The 21,260-nt window shown below is 54.0% G+C and overlaps 1 protein-coding gene across 6 annotated transcripts in view; it reads right to left on the bottom strand.

Annotated features, from left to right (window-relative positions):
• Positions 1–21,260, bottom strand: part of CELF5 (CUGBP Elav-like family member 5) — a 60,713-nt gene that overhangs the window by 38,341 nt on the left and 1,112 nt on the right. For all 6 annotated transcript variants that reach the window (XR_009007244.1, XM_057541540.1, XM_057541541.1 and 3 more), the window contains exon 2: positions 3,634–3,716. Coding sequence is in view for 4 of the 6 variants with exons in the window: in XM_057541540.1 (XP_057397523.1) it covers positions 3,634–3,716 (83 nt within the window). In the remaining 2 variants the exon portion in view is untranslated. The remainder of the gene's footprint in view (positions 1–3,633; positions 3,717–21,260) is intronic.

Here is a 21,260-nt window from a genome sequence, read left to right as displayed (position 1 = left end):
GGGGGCCCGGCTCCGATCCCTGGTCAGGGAACTAGATCCCACATGCATGCCGCAACTAAGAGTTTGCATGCCGCAACTAAGGAGCCAGCGAGCTGCAACTAAGACCCGGCACAACCAAATGAATAAATAAATAAATAAATAAATAAATATTTTTAAAAAAGAGAGAGAGAGAAAGGCAGAGGGAGATGGGAGAGCTGAAGACACAAAGAAGGCCACGTGATGACAGAGGCAGGGATTGGAGGGATGCGTCTACAAGCCAAGGATTGCCAGCGACCACCAGAAGCTGGGAGACAGCCTGGGATAGAATCTCCCTGAGAGCCTGCAGAGGGAGGGCGGCCCTGCTGACAACTGGATCTTGGACTCTGGCTCCTGGAACTGGGAGACTGTAAGTTTCTGTTGCTTTAAGACACCCAGTTTGTGGTGCCTTGTTAAGAGTGGCCCTAGGAGATGTCTACACCACCGGATTTACTCCCATCCTGAAAGTCAGGGTCTGCTCTCAAGGGACCCCCAATCTAGGGGGAGACATAGGCAGACGCAGACACCCCCGGCCCCGAGGGGTCAGGGATGAGCAGAGGGAGGAGATAACAGGGGTCGCCTTGAAAGCAGCGTAGAGATTCTCCAGGTAGGAAGGCAGTTTCCCGCACGTTCTCGGCATGACCTAGAGGTTGGTGTTCTTTCCAGGCCCTCAGTATCTGGGGAGTGAGGAATTTCTAGGAACTAGGGGCTGCCGGAGACCAAAATATAAGAGCTTAACATCTCCAAAAATGGAATCTACTTTGTACCCACATTTTTTAACAACCCTCTCTCCAGCCTGGTCAGATGGACCTGGTGATGCCCATTTTGGAGACAAGGATGACTGAGCCTCTGAAGGAAAGACACCGTCAAGGTCACACAGGTTGGGAGGGGTGGAGCTGGGATGTGAACCCACAGGATCACAGAAGTGCGGGGAGGGGTGACACATGGAGGAGAGGCTCTGGAGAGCAGGATGTGGGGATGGCTGGGATGGGGGGGGATGGGGGAGGGAGGGAGGAGGAGAAACCTGTTCAAAGGGGATGCTGTGGCCAGTTTGAGCTCTGCTGGGTCTGGGGTGCCTGGGAGAATCACCAGGGGGTGATTTCTGCACACAGAGCTGGCGAGAGAAGTGCAGCATAGGTGCTCAATGAAAGTTTGCTGGTGGCTGGATATATGGATGAAAGAACTGGATCCATGGGCTGGGAGAGTGAGCAGAGAGAGGAGGACAGAGAGCCCTGAGCCTGACACAGAGAAGGAACCCCTGGCAACTGGCATCTTTACATCCTGAAGAGGCCTCGGACCAGAGACCAGCCTGGCAAGAGGGGCGGGGCATACAGGGAGGGATGGCTCCTTGACTCCTGGCTCTTCCACCGTCTGCCAGAGCCCAGCTTTAACCCCCAACACAGAGGGAACAGGCCCCTGAGGCCTCAGGCAGCCAAAGGCACTGGCTTTGGATCTCAGTGATCCCATCAGGAAAATGGGTGCAGGGGAATGGGGAAGAGGGACTTAGCTGATGGGGGTGGAGGGAAACTGCTAGGAACATTGGCAAATCTCCATGTGGGTATTGATTTCTCTGGACAGAGAGTCAGAGCTTCCAGCCAGGACCTGATGCCACAAAAAAAAAAAAAAAAGGACCACTGGATATGGAAGGATTGGGAAACAGCACTGGGGCTGTTGCTAGCATGGGGTCTGCAGTCAGACCATGAAGGTCATATCCCTGCTCTGCTGCTTGCTGGTTGCCAGAACTTGGACAAATCCACTACCAAGCTTTGTCCCTTCAAGGTGTCCCTCCCCAAGGCCCCCTGGCTCCTGGCAAATTGCCAGGATAGAATATGGCAGAAATGAGAGTGTGTCATTCTGAAAGGAAGCCATAAAAAGCGCCGTGGCTTCCTCCTGGCTCACGCTCGCTCCGATCACGTGCCCTGGGGGAAGCCAGCAGCCCTGTTGCGAGGCCCCTCCCTCAAGCAGCAAGCACGAGGGAGATGCCCACGGGGAGAGACGCGGAGGCCTCCAGCCAACAGTCGAGCTCTGGCTGACGACTCCACTGCAACCTCAGGAGAGACCCCGAAGCCAGGACCATGCAGCAAACTCATGCCCCAATTCCTGACCCCTGGCAACTGTGAGACAACGAATGCTGATTTCTTTGAAGCCACTAAGTTGAGCAGTAATTTGTGATGCATCAGGAGATAACTAATACAGTCCGCAGAACTCCACTGTGCCCCTTGACGCTAACCTGTATGGACGGACTTGCCCTCCAGTTTCCAGTTGGTTTGGAGAGGTATTGGCAGAAGGTCCAAGGGAGGGAGAAGAGTGAATTCCGGATGGTGTTTATTCCACAGGCTCTAAGTCACCTTTGCATGTCCTGCTCCTTCTCCTGGCATGCCCTGCCTTCTCATCTTTCAAGTCTCTTCTCAGATGCCACCTACTCTGTGAATCCCTCCATGACCTTCTCTACAGTTTCACCACATTATACTCTTCCGATGCTGAAGACCAGAGAGGTTGAGTTACTGGCTCACTGTCACACAGCAAAAACAGGTGGGAGCTGAATGAGGAGTCCACTGATGTGCCCGCCAGAGCGTACGCTCTTGCCTCTGCCACTTCACCTTCCAAAGAGGGGCTCTTTGTTCTGCAAGATAAGGTTGAGGCCACCCCCTCCCAAAACATTTTGATGCTTGTTCAGAGTTGAGTCAAACCCATGCCACAGCTTCATGTCCCTGGCAGGCGAACCCCAGATTGTCCACTGTCAGCCGTGCTGTGCCCATGCTCCCAGCAGTGATGGCATGATGCCACCAAAGCATCCGCTGAATCCCCTTGAGGCTGAAGGGTCCCTGAGATTTCCAGAGGGAAGGGGCGACCCCCCACCCCTGAACTCATGGGGGGGTGCCACAGTTCTCACTGGAGACCTGGCTTGGCCGGTTCAGGGGGACCATCCATCCTTTACTGGGGGCAGGGACCTCCTGCCCACCCAAAGAGGACAGGGCTGATAAGAGGGACCAGCAGGGACAGAGCCTGGGCCAGCCTTCCCTGGGGAGGAACTATTACATTAAGGAGCCATAGCTTCATTTGCTCCATAAGGACAAGGGGAAAGAGAACCCCTTCCCTTTTTATGGTGAGAAACAGGTAGGGTCTAGGCCCCTCCCTGAGGCCCACGGGCCCTGCACATCTGCCTCTCTCACCTCCCTGCCCTCCCCTCCTCCCTCTCTCCCCCTCGCTCACTCTGCTCCAGACACACGGGCCTCCTCGCTGTTCCTCCAACACGCCAGGCCCGGTCCTGCCCCAGGGCCTTTGCACGGGCTGTCCCTCTGCCCTGCCAATATTTCCTCATCCTTCAGGTTTCAGTCCAATGACACTCACATGCGAAATCAGGTGCCCTTGTGCAGCATGCAGCCTGCACGGCACACAACCACCCTGATGTGAAGTATATACAGCATGGGATGCAGTAGGCACGCAAGAAATGCTCATTCTGGTGATGATTTCTGTCTCCCTGTTCCTTATGCCTCTTTCTGAGTCCAGAGGCACGTGGGCTTCACAGCTGATCCCAGGAAGGGCCTTAGCCTTCCCCAGGCCGAAAGCATCTCCTCCACGTGTCCCCTCCCTTCCCAGACAGCACCCAGGACTCACCCCGGGCAAGGTCTTCTGTTCGTGCAGGGCAGTCTGAGCTTTGATGGCGGAGTCCCTGGCACAGTAGGTGAGAAAGGCACAGCCTGGAGGGGAGACAAAAAGGGGTGTTAGGAGAAAAGGATGCTGTATACCCATGTTCACAGCAGTATTATTCACAATAGCCAAGAGGCAGAAACAACCCAAGCGTCCACTGACTGATGAATGGATAAACTAAACGTGGTCCACCTGTACAATGGAATATTACTCAGCTTTATAAAGGAAGGAAATGGGACTTCTCTGGCGGTCCAGTGGTTAAAACTCCGCGCTCCCACTGCAGGCGCGAGGGTTCGATCCCTGGTTGGGGAATTAGGATCCCACATGCCGCACAGCACAGCCAAATAAATAAATTGAAAGGAAGGAAATTCTGACCCATGCTACAACATACATGAACTTGAGGATGTGATGCTCATTGAGAGAACCAGACACAGACGGATAAATACTGTGTGATCCCACTCACAGGAGGTCCCTGGAGGAGTTAAATTCATAGAGACAGGAAGTAGATGGTGGGGGCCAGGGGCTGGGGGAGGGGGTGGGGAGTTAGTGTTTCATGGGGACAGAGTTTCAGTTTGGGAGCATGAGAAAGTTCTAGAGATGATGGTGGGGATGGTTGCACAACAGTGGGAGTATACTTAATGCCACTGAATTGCACACTTAAAAATGGTTAAAATGGTCAACTTTATGTTATGTGTATTTAACCACAATAAAAAAAATTTAAGGAAAGAAAAGAGAGAAAAATGATGAAGGTGGTAAATTTAATGTTATGTGTATTTTACTACAATTTAAAAAACAAAAAGAGAAAAGGAGGCTGGAGTCCCCTTTGGGTGTGGGGCAGTAGGAGTAGCTCAGCTCTCCCCTCCCACACGTACACTTCCCAAAGGGTGAGACAGGGAAAGGCAGAGAGGAGAGTCCGCTGTTAATTAAATCCGTGGCTGATGCTAAAAAGCGGGGCGAGATGGGGGAGGGGAGAGGGGGCAGAGCTGCTGCCCCAGGGAGGAGGGTGGGGAGGGCACAAGCAGCCCCAGGGAGTCAGAAGAGGCCTCAACACTGGAATGACGAGCACAGTGACTCTGCCACTAACCAGTTTTGTGGCCTCGGATGGGACGCTGCCGCTGTGTGGGCCTCAGTTTCCCCCATCAGGGAGGATGGTCCGAGGGTGCGGTGGGATGGACCCACCAAGGGGCGGGGAGCGGAGCTACACGGGTGGGGTGTGGCGACAAAGGGTAGGACCAATCAGGAGAGGCAAGGGGCGGGGCCGGCCCTAAAGTGGTCCAGACAGAGGGTGTGATTGGAGGAAGTCCTGAGTGGGGGCGGGGGGTGAGAAGCGTGAGAGCCACAGAGACAAGAAAGGTTGAGAGACAGACACAGAAGAGGAGCGAGCAGAGGGAGGCGCCCAGAGAAAGGCCAATGAGATCAAAGATATTTTGAAAGATGTTTGCCCGAGGCGGGCTAGAGGATGCAGGCAAGTTCCCTGGGATGGACATAGGGATCCGGGCCCCAGCACTGGGTTTGCCTCTCTAACCCCTATGGACCTCAGTTTCACTGTCTGTGAAATGAGACCATCGTTGGCTGCTCTGATGCTGTCGAGTCCTGTGTCCTCCATGCCCAGCTCCCTCCCCATGGTCTCTCTGCCTCCCCCGAAGAGGACCCCCTGTGCAGAGACCCTAGGAACAGCTCCGTGGGCACCACTTCCGCCCCAGGCTGGAGCTAATTAAAGCCGCATCCTGCTGGGCTGCGCTCACTACGCGGCTGCTCCCACCAGCTGGGCCTGGTGATGGGGAGGGGTCCCCGCCCCAGGGCTGAGAGGTGCCCTGCAGCCCTGGGGAAGGGGCACCAGGCAGAGCTGAGGACAGCTTCTAGCATTTAAAAAACATTTAAATGTGTTGGGAATGTAAAATGGTGCGGCCGCTGTGGAGAACACTTTGGCAGCTCCTAAAAAAAGTTAAACATAGAATTACCATATGATCCAGCAATTCCACTTCTGGGTATATATTCCAAAAGAATTGAAAGCAGGGACTCGAAGAGATATTTGCACACCCGTGTTCATAGCGGCATTATTCACAACAGACAAAAGGCGGAAACAACCCAAATATCCCTCAACAGATAAATGGATAAGCAAAATGTGGTCCATCTATAAAAGGACCACAAAGGAAAGAAATTCTGACACCTGCTACAACATGGATGAACCCTGAAGACCTGATGCTCAGTGAAATAAGCCAGACACGGAAGGACAAATACAGTATGATTCCACTCATAGGAGGACCCAGAGGAGTCAGACCCACAGAGATAGGAAGTAGATGGTGGGGGCCAGGGGCTGGGGGAGGGGGAGGGGGAGTGTTTAATGGGGACAGAGTTTCAGTTTGGGAAGATGAGAAAGTTCTGGAGATGGGTGGTGGGGATGGTTGCACAACAATGTGAATGTACTGAATGCCACCGAGCTGTGCACCTAAAAATGGTTAAGTTGGTAAATTTTGTTATGTAATTTTACCAGAATAAAAACTTGTAATTGGGATATATTACAAACATCGCCTCTTTATAAATTGTGTGTGCTTATCCTTTTTTGATTATATTTGATGCCCATGTCTTCTTCCAATACATGCCTTGTCTTTCCACTTTTTTTTTTTTTTTTTTTGGTGTTTCTATTTTCTGAATAGAATCTCCCAAGGTCTTCAGGGAAAGGAGAAGCACTACGAAAATCAGCCATAAAGACTGAGAGAAATTAGGCATGATTGGCAAGAAATTGGGCTGCAGGGAGATGTCAAATAGGGGCAAAGCCCTTTCTCCTTGAGTCCTTTCTTGCCTCTGGAGCCCTATATGCAGAAGATGGAGTGTGCTGGCCCTAGGAGGGTAGGTGAGACCCCTGAATAGCCTTCCATCAGCCTCTGGGTCTGGAAGGTTTGCAGCGAGAGAAAAAACCAAAACAAACACGCGAACCGCTGTCCCTGGTACTGAAATGTTTCCCTGTTTTCTTGGCCCTATCTCTTCTCAGCCTCTTAGCTTCTCTTTTCTAATTGGTGAAAACGTGTCATGTTCACCAGTTTCTGGATAATAGAGCCTCGAATTTCAGGTTCTATTAGGGTTGAATTGTGTCCCTCCTCCCCCAAGCTCATATGTTGTTCTCCTAACCAACAGGACCTCAGAATGTGAACTTATTTGGAAATAGGGTCGTTGCAGATGTAATTAGTTAAGGTGAGGTCATAGTAGAGTAGGGTGGACCCTAATCCAGTATGAGACTGGTACCCTTATAAAAGGGGAAAACCTGAACACAGAGACATGCACACAGGGAGAACGCCATGTGAACATGAAGGCAGAAATCTGGGGGATGTATGACAAGCCAAAGAACACTAAGGACTGCCAGGACCACCAGAAGCTGGAAGACCTGGATCAGATTCTCCCTAATGGTCTCAGAAGGAGCCAGCCCCTGGGGCTTCCCTGGCGGTCCAGTGGTTAAGATTCCACGCTCCCAATGCAGGGGGCACGGGTTTGATCCCTAGTCGGGGAACTAAGATCCCACATGCCACACAGTGCGGCCAAAAAAAAAAAAAAAAAAGAAGCCAGCCCTGCCAACAACTTGATCTCAGACTTCTGGCCTGTTGGACTAGGAGAGATTACATTTCTGTTTTTTTAAGCCACCTGGTTTGCAGCACATTATTTCAGCAGCCTTAACAAACGAATACAGTTCCCAACAAACACAGACTTTTAGTGATGATGTTAATAAAGCGCCTTAGTTTTTATTGCTAATAAGCTTATACTCAATACTGACTCATTTAATCCTCACAACAACCCCACAAAGGAGTTGTTGGCATTGTCCTCGTTTTACAGATGAGGGGTTGAGGTACAGAGAGGGGAAGTGACTTGCCCAAGGTCACACAGTGGAACATCTCAGGCAGTCAGGCGCCTCGAACTGTGTGCTAACCACTGGGATACACTGCCTGGAGTTTGCATCTTTTCTAAAAATTTCCCCCAGGGCCTATGAGGGAAATAGGCCCCCCAGGCCTATGTGGAGTGTCACAGGTCCCTGCCTTAACTTTCCCTGTAAGGAACCTTAAAATAGTACCACCTTTCTGAGAGAATGTGCTGCTGGACCAAATGTTGAAGAGGCCATGGACCCCATTTCAATTGAGGGGGTCTGGTTTGCTGCATCCTAGTCCTAGAGGGATCCTCCCAGGGAAATCTCAGCCCAGCCAGTGCCCACAATGGGTGAGCCTCTCAGCAGACTCCAGCCCTGGCTACCCTCACCCTATACACCAGCCTCGTCAGTGACAAGAGGGTGGGACCAGGTGTTCAGCAAAACACACTCCAAGCCCCACGCTGGCCAAGCCCTGGGGTTCTGTAGAGGCGGGGCAGGTCAAGAGGGCAGCCCCACCTCCAAGAACCAATAACCCAGAATGCTCAGTACTTGACAACCCTATGGTTCCCTTCACACCCACCCCCATTTTCAAAGCCTGGACAAGAGCTGACCTCTCGACACCCCAGGTGGAGTAGGGACCAATGGGGGGATCCTTGGGAAACAAGAGATTTCCTCAATATATGAAAATTGTCTAACAACTAGATCTACCTCATCATGGCTCTCTCTGGAGGGAGGGAGTGCCCTGTCCCTGGAGGCAAGCAAGCAGATCCCCAGAGAGGAAACTTCTTTACTGGGAAATCCAGAGGGTCCCTCCTCTAGACGAGATCCTCTGCTCTCTGCTCCAAGATCACAGCTTTTGGAATTTCATGACTTGAAGTTGTAATAATGACAGTAATACTTGAAGTTCACTGAGTGCCAAGCATCTTATAGAGACATCACCCATATGAATCCTTCAAACCCTCAGCCTAGCCCAAGAGAATGGCACTATTGTATCTGTTTTTCTCCCCATTTTAAGATGGGGAAATGGAGACACCAGACATTGAGCTGTCACACAGCGACGGGTCCCAGAGGTGGAATCTGAACCCTGGAAGTCTAACTCCAGTCCCAGCCCTACTGCACCACAATATTTCCCCTCTTATAAGATAACAGTAGTAGCAATAACAGCCAATTCACTGAACACTTAGGGCGTTCGCTGTCCTGGGTACTTGGCTCCACGCCCCTCTCTTCTCTGCAGGGATCCTATGAGGGAGGTGTTATGCATAGTACGGAGGAATTGAGGTTCAGAGAGACAAAGTGACTTGCCTATGATTGCACAGCAGGTAAGGGGTGGAGCTGGAATTTGAAGCCAGGGGTATCCGATGTCATGGGCTTCACTCCCATCCACTGCACCTTTGGGGCTTTGGTCCCTGGGGTGTGGAGTGGCAGAGGCACCCAATTCTGCCATCTTCCTTGAACTCACTCCACACCTTTAATATTTTAAGACAAAGGTGGCCTTAAGAGCATCCATGAAAAGACCCTTGTGGGCCACCTACAATCTAGTCTAGACACCAACTGTTTGATGCACAGATAAACTGAACCATTAATACAGGCCTCCCAAACATGGAGACCCAGGCCGACCCCACAGAGCCTACGATGGTGGGGAGAAGAGTGCCCACCTTACAGATGAGGAGACTGAGGTTCCCAGTGGCCCAGGTCACCCACAGATAGGACAGGGCTAGGACTTAAGCCCATACCTGCATGACACATGGCATAGGGCTCTTCCCCCAGCCCACAGGATGCTCCTCTCTCCAGCCCTGGGGATGCTCCTCTCTGAGGAAGGGGGCGGAGGTGGCCATTGTCCCTCCATGGCAACAGGCCTCTGCTCAGCTGGGGTTCTGGGGACAATGCTTTGACTAATGGGTGATGCTAAGCCTCCAGGCTGGGTAGAGGTAGAGACAGACACACCCCTGTGTGTTGTCAGCCTGGGGCAGAGGTGGGGACACAGGGCTAAGGAAGCCCAGAAGATGAGAAGCATCTCTGGGCACTGAATGGTGGTCCTCCCAGAAAAGATCCGTCCACTCCAGGAACCTGGAAACGGGACCTTATTTGGATAAAGGGTCTTTGCAGATGTAAGTAAGGATCTTGACATGAGATCATCCTGGACAACCACGTGGGTCCCAAATCCAATGCCAAGTGTCCTTATACGAGACAGAAAAGGAGACACAGACAGAAGACAGGGGAATATGGAGGCAGACACTGGACGGATGCAGCCACAAGCCAAGGGACGCTTGGAGCCCCCAGAAGCTGGAAGAGGCAGGAGGGACCCTCCCCTGGAGCCTCCAGAGGGAGCACAGCTTTGATCTCAGACTTCTGTCCTCCAGGACTGAGAGACAATCTGTGATCGTTTGTAACGGCTACCCCAGGAAACTAGTACAGATGAGGACCCAGGAGGAGGAGCAGTTTGGAAGGAAGAGGTGGAACCCGGTTTGGGCCCTGCTGGATCTGAGGGTTTGGGGGTCTTCATAGGAAGGACCCCCGCAGGACTGACTAAAAATCCCCCAAGTGGTACCAGCCATGTGCCCGGAGCCAAGCCCTCATGCAGCTGCTCTCCCTGCCATCCCTGGATTCTCACACTATTTTTATCCCCATGTTACAGATAAGTTAACCCAGGCTCAGAGATGCTGAGCAGCTTTCCTGAGGTCACACAGCAAGTCAGAAACAACCCCTGGTGCTAAACCCAAACTGGGGGTGGGTAAAGGGCTTCTGAGTTCCAGAAAATTCCAGAGCGTTGGGGACGACTTAAGTCGCTGGAGCTTGTTACATTGATCTAATGAACTAAAAAAACTGTTTTAAAAATGAAAAGAAAAACAATTTTTTTTCCTTTTTACTATTCATAGCCCTTATGTTCATGCATAAGTCTGGGATTTTTGTCACTTCCCAGGCAGCTTGGTAGGTCTGGGGACTGACCCTGATTGACACTGGTCATGTCCCTGGCTGCACCCTGACTCTGGACACACCCCACGCCTGGCCTCTCACTGACTGCCTTTGTTTTTGTTTTTTTTAATATTTATTTATTTGGCTGTGTCGGGTCTTAGTTGCGGCATGTGGGATCTTTTAGTTGCGGCATGCGGGATCTAGTTCCCTGACCAGGGATCGAACCTGGTCCCCCTGCATTGGGAGCATGGAGTCTTAACCATTGGACCACCAGGGAAGTCCCTTGCTGACTACCTTTGAACTTGCTTTTTCCTTGGTTCACACACCCTCACCCTCATCTTTGCCTGGCTCATTTCTCCTCAGCCTGAAGGTCCCAACTGAGTCACTGCTCCTCGGGGAAGCCTCGCCATCCCCAACTGATGCTGGGTCAGGGGGGTGGAGACAGGTAGTGTCCCAGTCACTGATGTGTTCCCAGTGTCCAGCATTGGGCCCAGCACACAGCACGTGCTCAGTAAGAATTTGGCCACTGTTCCTGGTCTCCATCCTGATCCAGCCCCACCTGGACCAACTCAGTCCCCTCCGCCCTGGTCCCCAGCTACGCCCTGGCGCCCACATTCTGTCCTCCCCAGAGCAGCCACCAGGGGGCGCCCGTGAGCACCTGAGTCAGGCCCCGTCCCTCCTCTGCCCACAACCCTCCAGGGCTCCCACCTCCCTGGGGTAAAAGCCCAAGTCCTCCCCGTGGCCCACAAGGCCCTGCACGACCTGCCCCGTCCCCTCCCTGCCCTCCCCCCTCCCTCTCTTCCCCTCACTCACTCCGCTCCAGACACACGGGCCTCCCGGCTGTTCCTCCAACACGCCAGGCCCCGTCCTGCCCCAGGGCCTTTGCACAAGCTGTTCTGGGATGTAGTTCCCCCAGATCTCTGCACGGTTCACCCTCTCTCTTCCTTCAGGTCTTGGCTCAAATGTCACCCCCTCAGTGAAACCTCCATGGAGCACCCTGTTTAAAACGACAGTCCTGGGGCTTCCCTGTTGGCGCAGTGGTTAAGAATCTGCCTGCCAGTGCAGGGGACATTCGTTCGATTCCCTGGTCTGGGAAGATCCCACATGCCGTGGAGCAACTAAGCCCATACACCACAACTACCGAGCCTGTGCTCTAGAGCCCGCGAGCCACAACTACTGAGCCCACGTGCCTAGAGCCCGTGCTCTGCAACAAGAGAAGCCACTGCAATGAGTAGCCCTGGCTGGACAGAACTAGAGAAAGCCCGCGCGCAGCAACGAAGACCCAGTGCAACCAAAAACAGTCCTCAACCACCCCCCACCCTGTTCTATTTTTTCCAGTGCCTTTGTCACCATCTCAAATGGCACATAATTTTTTTTTCTGTCTCCCCCACTGAAATGCCACTTCCAAGAGGATGGGGGGAGGTTTGTATTTTGTTCAGTTTTGGGTCCCCAGAACTTAAATAGTGCCAGGAACAGAGTAGGTGCTCAATAAATACTGACTGAATGAATGACTTTGTTTCCAAACCGACCTGCTAATATCAAGACCACCTCCTGGAGGGCGGCGACTACATTTGATTCATTGTTCTCCCTCCCTCCACCGCCCCCCATGCCCAGCATCGGGTCAGTCAATATTTCCTGAGCACCTGTCATGTGCCAGCTGTGCTGGGGAAACAAAAGCAGGAGAGACAGCCTTGTTCATTTCTCTCTGACCACCAACATCTCCCCTCCCCAGCCAGGACTCCCACCATGACCGATTGTGCAAAGCCCTCGTCTCAAACCCCTCTGATCCCCACCCACCTCAGACTGGCACCCCAGGTTCAAGGTCTTTCAATTCAGCACTCATCTAGGGACTAAAGATGGGGAATTAACCCTGCCCGATGCCCTTCTGCTGTGTGACCTAGGGCCAGCCACTTAACCTCTCTGAGCCTCCACTTTCTCATCCATAAAATAATAATACCGTCCGCTAAGGATTATAGGAGACATTCCCTTCTGCTGTGGCGCCACCTCTCCACCACCCCCTGTCCCTGGTCACCCTCTCCACCTCCTCGTCCAACCTCTCATCCTGAAGCCGTCCCCCACTTTGCTGAGAATAGTGGGGCGGATGGGCCCCTCCCTCTGCTTATAAACTCATTGCTTCCTGTCCAAGAGGGCAAGACCTAGGACCCAGGGCTCACACTCCCTCGGGCACACCGTCTCTGGGCTGCTGCTCCTTAGCCTCTGTTGCTCTCTCCTCCTCTGCCCCCACCTTACACACTGGGGCTTCTCAGGGCTCATCTGGACCCCCGACTTCCTGCCTGTGGCCATGTTGACTCCTCCCACGGATTTAGTCACCATCGCTGCACCAGTGATTCCCCCATCCGTGCACTCACCCATCCATCCATCCATCCATCCATTATCCATTCATTTATCCTCTCAACCACCTGTCCATCCTCATATCCATCCATCCATCTATCCACCCATCCACCTGTCCATCCATCCATCCATCCATCCACCCACCTGTCCATCCATCCATCCATCCATCCGTCCATCCATCCACCCATCCATCCGTTATCCATTCATTTATCCTCTCAACCACCTGTCCATCCTCATATCCATCCATCCATCCATCCACCAATCCATCCATCCATCCATCCATTATCCATTCATTTATCCTCTCAACCACCTGTCCATCCTCATATCCATCCATCCATCCATCCGCCTATCCATCCATCCATCCATCCATCCGTTATCCATTTATCATCCATTACTTTATTCATCCATCCACACATCGAGCTATCTATCCATCCATCCATACATCCGTGCATCCACCCACCCACCTGCTGTGTTTCAGATACTTTTCTAGGCACTCGAGACCTATCAGTGAACACAAAAGGCAGAAATATGCCATCTTAATAGGGCTTCTAGTCTATTGGGAGGAGAGAAAAACCAATAAAATACAAAGTAAAATCTATGGTACATCAGAAGTTCTCATTTTCACAGAAAAAAAGGGGGAAAGCAGGGAAGAGGCGTTTGGAGTGCTGGAGAGTGGCTGAGATTATAAATCATGTCTGCAGGATGGCTTCACTGAGAAGGTGAAGTTTACAGAGGATGAAGGAGGAGGCATGTGATTATTTGGGGGAAGTGTGGTCCAGGCAGAGGGCACAGCCCGTGCAAAGACCCTGGGGAAGGACCGGACTTGGTGTGTTGGAGGAACAGCGAGGAGGCCCGTGTGTGTCTGGAGCAGAGTGAGCGAGGGGGAGAGAGGGAGGAGGGGAGAGCAGGGAGGGGACTTGGGCTTTTACCCCCAGGGAGGTGGGAGCCCTGGAGGGCTGTGGGCAGAGGAGGGGGTGGGGTCTGGCTCAGGTGCTCACAGGCACCTTCAGCTTGCTGTGGGGAGGACAGACAGTGGGGGGTGAGTATGGGAGAAAAGGGACCAGAGTGGAGGAGATGAAGCCGGTCCAGGTGGGCAATAATGGGGTGGACAGAGTTGGGGGGAGAAGTGAGTGGATGTGGAGAAGGTTAGAAGCAGAGCCATCAGGAGGGAGGGATGGGGAGCAGAGGTGTGGGGGGGGGGAGAGTGAGGGTGACTCCATGGTTCTATCCTGAGCACCCTGAGGGCTTGTCTACATGACACCACACTGACCACCAACCGCTCAGGCCAGAATGTTGGTGTGATCCTAGATCGGGGATCCCCCCTCGGCACTGCTGCCATCGGGGCCGGGTCATCCTCTGTGGGGGCCATCCTGGGTGCTGTAGGGTGTGGAGCAGCCTCCCTGGTCCCCAGCCAAAGCCAGGACCCCCCACTCATGACAACCACAGATGTCCCCAGACAATGCCTAGTGTCCCCCAGGGGGCAGGATCGCTCTGGGTGAGATCCACTTCACTGGACCCCTTCCTCCTCCTCATCTCCCCCCACCAAGAGATGACGATTTGACTTTTTTAATCACCACAAATCACCACCCTTAGGACCACTCAGCTGTTCTGACAACTTTCTCACAGCACATTGTGCTCCTCGTGGGCACAGTAGGTCTGGTTCACTCAAAGGTGGCACATAATAGCGACAAAAAAAAAAAAACAAACAGTTGAGAGAGGGGGTGGGTAGGTAGGTGAAGAAATGACCTTGCAGCCCTGCCCACCCACTTGGGGTAGCTCTAGATGACACCAAAACCCTTCCAACGTAGACACTGCTATGATGAACATGCTGTGTGTCCTTGGGGAGGTGCCCTCCCCTCTCTGAGCCTGCCTTTCCCCATAAGGTTGCTCGGGAGACCCCTAGTTGTGGTGGGAATGCTTCCTTGGGTCCCTCCTCCTAGCAGAGGGTCAGGGACAAGGACATAATGAGTGGCCCCCTTCCCACCTCTCAGAAGTGAAGACTCCACCCTTAAAGGCTGCTGGGAGAAGTAGGAGGACAGTTAGGGGAGGTCACAATCTACCCTACATGACATCTGCAGGCAACCCGCCATCTCTCAGGAGCCCCTCAGAGGAGCTGGGCTCAACCGTGGTGGCAGAAATCTCTGCTATTCCTCTGATACACCAGGCCCTATCCTGCCCCAGGGCCTTTGCACATGCTGTGCTCTCTACCTCCAGATTTTTGGGCCCTGAGACACACAGGCCACTATTCTCCCAACACAGCAAACTAATTCTGACCTCAGGGCCTTTGCACATGCCATGTCCTCTCTTCCTGGAATGCCTTTCCCTTGGCTTTAGAACAACATCTTTCTCATCTGTATTGCAGGTCTCATCCCAAATGTCACCTCCTGACATCTTCAGTCACCCAAGGTCAGCTGTCACCCTTCAACACACATCTCATTTTACTTCCTCCAGAGCAACTCCCTCCTACCCAAATCTTATTCAACTGTTTGCTCATTTACTGTCAATCCCTCCTCCCCTCAGATTGCTTTGTGTCCCCCAGAGCCTAGCGCTGGCACATCCCAGAGACTTGACAGACAGTTGTTGACTATCTGGCTACCCAACCATTTACTGACACCAAGTATACACAAGACACTACTGACAGTGATTGCATTAACCACATTCTATAAATTAATTCTAATTTTTACAACTACTCTGTAAGACAACTATGGATATTCTTTCTCTTTTACAAAGGAGGACGCTAAGGCTCAGAAAAAAGATAAGGTGGTTTGTCCAAGATCACACAGAAATAAAAAGCAGAGCCAGGAATAGGAACCAAGCCTGCCCGGCTGCAAAGCTGATGGTCATTCTCATTCAGGTGGGGAGGAAGGTGGTAAATGGAGGGGTGTCCACCAAACCAGCCAGCCAGCCAGCCAGCCATCCATCCCTCTATCCATCCACTCACCCATCCATCCACCCCTCTACCCATGTATTCCTCCATCCATTCATCCATCCATCCATCCATCCATCTATTCATTCATCCATTTACCCACCCACCCACCCATCCATCCATCAATCCATTCAGCCTTTCATCTGTCTACCCACTCTTTCATCCAGCAATGCACTCATACAGCCACCAAAATCACTGTCACCCATCCGTCCATTCATACCTAGAGCCATCTACTCACGTGTCCATCTATCCACCTGTTGACCAGTCCCACCCCCCACATCCAACCACTCCCTCACCTTCCTATCCTCTCATTCCCTCAGGCCCTTGTTCATCCACATGATCCACTTCAAAACGGTGAACAAGACAGAGTCCCTGCCCTCACAGAGCTTACATGTCAGTGATGATGACCATGACCCCAGACCAACAGGGCTATTGCTAGGTCAGTGTCTTCCAAACCTAGCAGCCCCTCCCTCTGGCCCTGGACAAGGACAGCCAGCATCCCTGGATGGCTTTCATCCTGAGTCTATGTCTCCACAATCACATCTCTTTCTCTGACTCCTTTATTTCTCTTCCAAAGTGGGTCAAGTCTCAGGTTGGGAGGTGTGACACCTAGCTATACTGCTGTGTGACTTGAGTCTGGGTGTTGCCCGTCTCTGAGCCCCAATTCCTCGCCTATCCATGTGGGGGAGGGGAACCTGGTTTTCTAAGAACCACTGCGACCTGAGCACATGTCTGCTTCTTTGTGAGCCTCGCCCCAAGGGGAAGCTCCTGTTGTACCCATCCAGGTGTGTAGGAAATGTGCATATGCTGAACAAGGCTGGGACGCTGGAAAGAGGCCAACGGTGGCCATGACAGTTAACAGGACATGAAGCTCCCTTTTCATGCAGGTCTGAGATCCTCCCCTGCTCCATATTCTTCCATGGCTCCCCAGTGTCCTCAGGAAAGAGTCCAAGCTCAGTCCAGCATAAGAGGCTCTTCAGGGTCCAGCCCATGCCAACTCTCTGGCCTCACCTCCCATGCCTCACCTAATTCCTCCTCTACTCCATCTGTGCCCCTTCACTCCTCCAGGCCTTTGCAAACCCAGTTCCCTCTGTCCACATCCATGAGGACAGAGACATCCACCTAGCTGACTCACTGCTTTTTTTCACACCCATAAAAGGGCCCAGAACAAAAAAAGTGCTCTGTGAATAAATATATGAAATGCTTTCTCCACCTGGCAAGCTCCTATTCATCCTTCAAAACCCCACTTCTAATGCCCCTCTGCCATGCAGCCAGAGTCCCCAGGCAGAGCCTTCAACGTCTTATCCAGTTCCCTCAACCCTGCATCCCTTCCCTTTCATACAACCCTGACCATTCCAGCTATAGGTGCCAATGTCTAGCTCTGTCTACCGATCAGAGGGGTCTCAGATCTCTCTTGCCTAGTACAAGGCAAGGCCCCAAAAGGCTTTCAGGAAGTGTTGGCTAAATTAGTGAGTGTGGTCCTACTGAGTGCTCCTAATGGCGAGGGTCTCATCTGCCAACATCAGGGGTGAAAGAGAGAGTCACGGGCCTATTTCAGAGATAGCTCGTGGGTCCACCCCCCGTGCCAGAACTTCTCAGAGGAGCCCTGCCAGATATGCCCCACATCAGAAGGGGACCCTGGGGCTCCCAGGACTCTTTGCTGTTTTCCCACCAGGGCAAAAACTCTGTCTTTCCCCTGCTTGAACTTTCCCAGAGTCAGCATCAGCATTGCTCTGGGCCTTTGCACATACTCTACCAGGAACACCCTTCCCCGTCAACAGAGCTTTCCCACCCTTCAGGTCTCAGCTTACTCGCATAATAAGCATGGCTCTGTGCCCAGCCCTGTGTCAAGAGCTTTAACCACCATTCCGGTCCTTACATCCCCCAACCCTCTCCGAGATGGGAGGTCCCGCTGGCCTCCCAACTCTATAGATAACAGCACTGAGGAGGCTGAGGTCTCCTCTGGGTTGTCCCCACTCATGTGTTTCCACCATCGCAGCCCTGACATCAGTGCCTTGTAACCTCCTGGTTCCTCACTGTGTCCCCCACCATATGGGATCTGGGGGTGGGACGAGTCTGGGAGAGGATTTTTATCTGTTTGTCCAACACTGTATCCCGGGTCTAGGACGGGGCCTGGGACACAGCAGGTGCTCAATAAATGTTGGTCAGAGGGGTAGATGGATTTACGGCTTGTTGACTCCATCGTGTCACGTAGGGATTCCTATTTGTTCAGAATCTCAGCCCCGCACCAACACCGGCACACAGTAGGCGCTCAATCAATGCCCTCAGCCTGAAGGAAGGCAGAAACGATGTCACAGTCACCCTCAGAAAAGCCTGTTAAACCCATCATCATGGGAAACTGAGGCACTGAGACGGGTGTGCCTGGCTCGAAGCCGCACAGCCAGCCCTGGTGGCTCTCCCCAGCCCCCCGCCGCTGTCCCCTCCCTCCGTCCCCCCCCCCCCCCCCCCCCCCCCGCCAGGCAGCGCCTGCCGGCCGCCCAGCCCGCCGTCTCCCTGGGGCTAGCACGTCACACTCGGAATCTCACGCCTCAATCGCGGCGTGCTACAGCCTCCCCCCTGCCGGCAGCCGAGCAGCTGGTGCTCCCATGGAAACCGTAGGCCCCCGACCCGCCCCCTCCACCTGCACAGGCCCCCCTCACAACCTCCGCTTTAAGACAAATATTGTCATTAACATGCAAATATATATGTGATTACCATAAATGGGGGCCGCGCGGCAGCGGACGAGCCCTCTGGCAGGCGCCTGCCCCGGGCAGGTTGGGTATTAATATTCAGCCCGATCGGGAGAGGGACGGCCCAAGCCACACCAGGCACCTCCGGGGACCCCACGTGCACCCAGCGCCTTCGGAGGGAGGGTCCCAGAGGGGGCCTGTCCCCCAGCAGGTGACTGGAGGGGGTGATGACTGGACACTGGCCAGTGGGAGACCCCCCAGTGCCTGGCCTGAGCCCTGGGCTGGGCTGGGAGCGGCGGGGGAGGCCTCCTTTCTCTGGATGAGGCGCCGATCTCGGCGGGGGTAAGGTCTCGTGGCCTCCCTGCCCCCCCTTCTCCAGCTCTGCCCCACTCCCGCCCTCTCTCTGCCTCTTCCTGTGTGTGTGGGGGGGGGGGGTCTGGGGGCGGCTCCCTGGGTCTCTCCCTCCCTCCGTCTCTGTGTATCTCTCTCCTTCTCTGCTCTTGCTGTGTCTCTCCACCTCTGTCTCCATCTCTCTCTCTTAAAAACAAAAAAAGCCAGCACCCAGGGGCCTGCCCAGTTCCTGAGGAATCTTCACTTCCCGCCCTGCCTTCTCCCTGCAACGCTGCCCCATCCCCAGAGCCCAAGGACCCAGCTGGACTCCCTGCCTTTCTCCTGGTCCCAGCACGGCCCATAGGAAATGGGGTGCCCCTACCCCCCACCCTTGGCCACGGCTGTCAGATGTCACATCCCCGCCCCCTCCCCTCCCCCCCAACACCACCGCGGTGGGGGGGGGGTCCTCATCCTCAGCTTGGGGGACACTGTCGCCCCTTCATCACGCAGATATACTTCTGCTTCTTCTGGCCTGGGAGGGAGACAGGTGGGTGACAGCTGGGGGGCAGCTCTGGTCGGTCCTTGGGACCCAGTATTTGCCCTTCCAGCCTCAGTTTCCCTTCTGGATGAAATGCACAGGTGCTCACAAGCCCATGGGAGTGACGATACCTTCACTGAGGATCAAACAGGCCCCCAAATGTGAAAATTAAGGGTGCGATGGTGATCATAAGAATAATGTGATACTGGATGGTCCTCCTCCCACTGGGTGCTGGGGTCACGGGGACCACAATGGGTGTTTTCACTTCACCCCACTCCGGCCCTTTCAGCTCCCCTGGTGCCCAGCCTCCGGTGGCCCAGAAAGCTCTCAGAGGATTTCTGTCCACAACCCGGGGTCCACACTCCCACCCCATGGTTCTCAGCCAGCACCCCCAGCAGGCACCCTGCACCCTGTAGGCTCCCCAGAAATGAAACTAGAGACGTGTGGGCAGGAGGGGCCTGGAGCTCGTCCGCACACCACAACCTCCCAGGCATCCTTCCACTTCCCTTTGGCTGAGGCCCAGAGAGGGGCAGCCACTGGCCAGAGGTCACACAGCTGAGCCCCACAAACAGGCCTCGATCCCAGCTGCTGGCCTTCAGCTCCCCCCAGCTCCCATCCACAGGTAAGGTCCTGCCAGGCCCAGCATAGGTGGGATCAGGAGGGGGAACCATTCGGGTCCTGATGGTACTGGGAGGGGGAATAGAAGGGGAAGACCCCCACCCCCCATACCCCCAGGCCCTGCATCCAGGGCTCAGCCCGACCCAAGTCTCCTGCAAAGTGGAGGTTGAGAGCCAGGTGTCATGGACATCCAGCTTCCTAATTTTCACCCTCCAAGGAAAGATCGCAAATGGGGAACACCCTGAGATGCCCCCCATCCCAACATTCTCCAGCCAGAAAAAAATAATCCCACCCACATTCATGAGACCCTGCTCTGTTAACAGAAGGTAAACTGAGGCTCTGACCAGGTGAAAATCCAGCCACAGTTTCTCCCTCACCTTCCCACGCTGCGGGGGCGGCAGGGGTCTCCAGGGGAGATTTAAAAATGAGAAACGAGGGGAGGGCCACCGGGTGTCTCCTTCTCCCCGTACCCCGTCTGTCTCCCTGACCCAGAGCTGACCGACAGCCTTTCAATTCAACATTTGTGGGGGGCCACGTGGACACTCCCCCACCCCACCAGAATCTTTCTAGAAAATGGCCCTTCAGACACACCAGGAGGTGAGGGCTGTGGAAAGAGCCCTCCGTACAGCCATGGACCCCTTAGCCTGACTCGTGGATGAGTGCAAGCCCTCTGCCCTCCTAGGCCACAGGGAGAAGTTAGATTTTCCAGGCCCCTTTTTTTTTTTTTTTGGTGATGGTTGGATTTGAAAAGAGGTGGGGGATGGGAAGAGTTGCTTTCCTCCCCCAGGGTACCGGCTGGAGGGTCTAGCTGAAGTGGCAGGCCTGGGCTCCAACCCACCAGACCCTCCCTGTGGCCTGCCCTGACCCATCATTCATTGATTCACTCATTCATTCATCCATTCATTCAACAAACACGTATTCATGCTTACCATGCCTGCCACACCGAAGGGAGGACAGGCATGAATGGGGCCTGAAATAGGTCATGGGACCTGATCCATCCCCAAGACCCCTCCAGGGTCTCACCTGGGCTGTCAGCACAAAGCCTCTACCATCCCCACCCGCAGTCCCCAGCCCCTGCCGGAAGAAGTGTCAGGGCCACCCCCATTCGGATACTGGGCCGTGATCAGAGCCCAGGGCTGGGGCCACAGTCCCTGGCACCCCCTCCCAGCATGCCACCAGAGAATCAGGTGGCAGGGAGGCGGGCAGGCCTCCACACCCCACCTGCCTCCCCCGCTGGGCTCACAGGTCGCCCACGCCTCTTCACCCACCCCAGGATCTGGGCTCTGCCAGATGGACGGTCCAGGCTCATCGTCTTTGGCCTCAGCCTTCAACACACTGCTAACAGGCTTGGCCAGTTTTAACTTGAGCCAAAGG

This window comes from Balaenoptera acutorostrata, chromosome 2, assembly GCF_949987535.1.
Source record: "Balaenoptera acutorostrata chromosome 2, mBalAcu1.1, whole genome shotgun sequence".
NCBI lineage: Eukaryota > Metazoa > Chordata > Mammalia > Artiodactyla > Balaenopteridae > Balaenoptera > Balaenoptera acutorostrata.
Note: the sequence above shows the minus strand (reverse complement) of the source record. Positions and strands in the feature narration are given on the sequence as shown.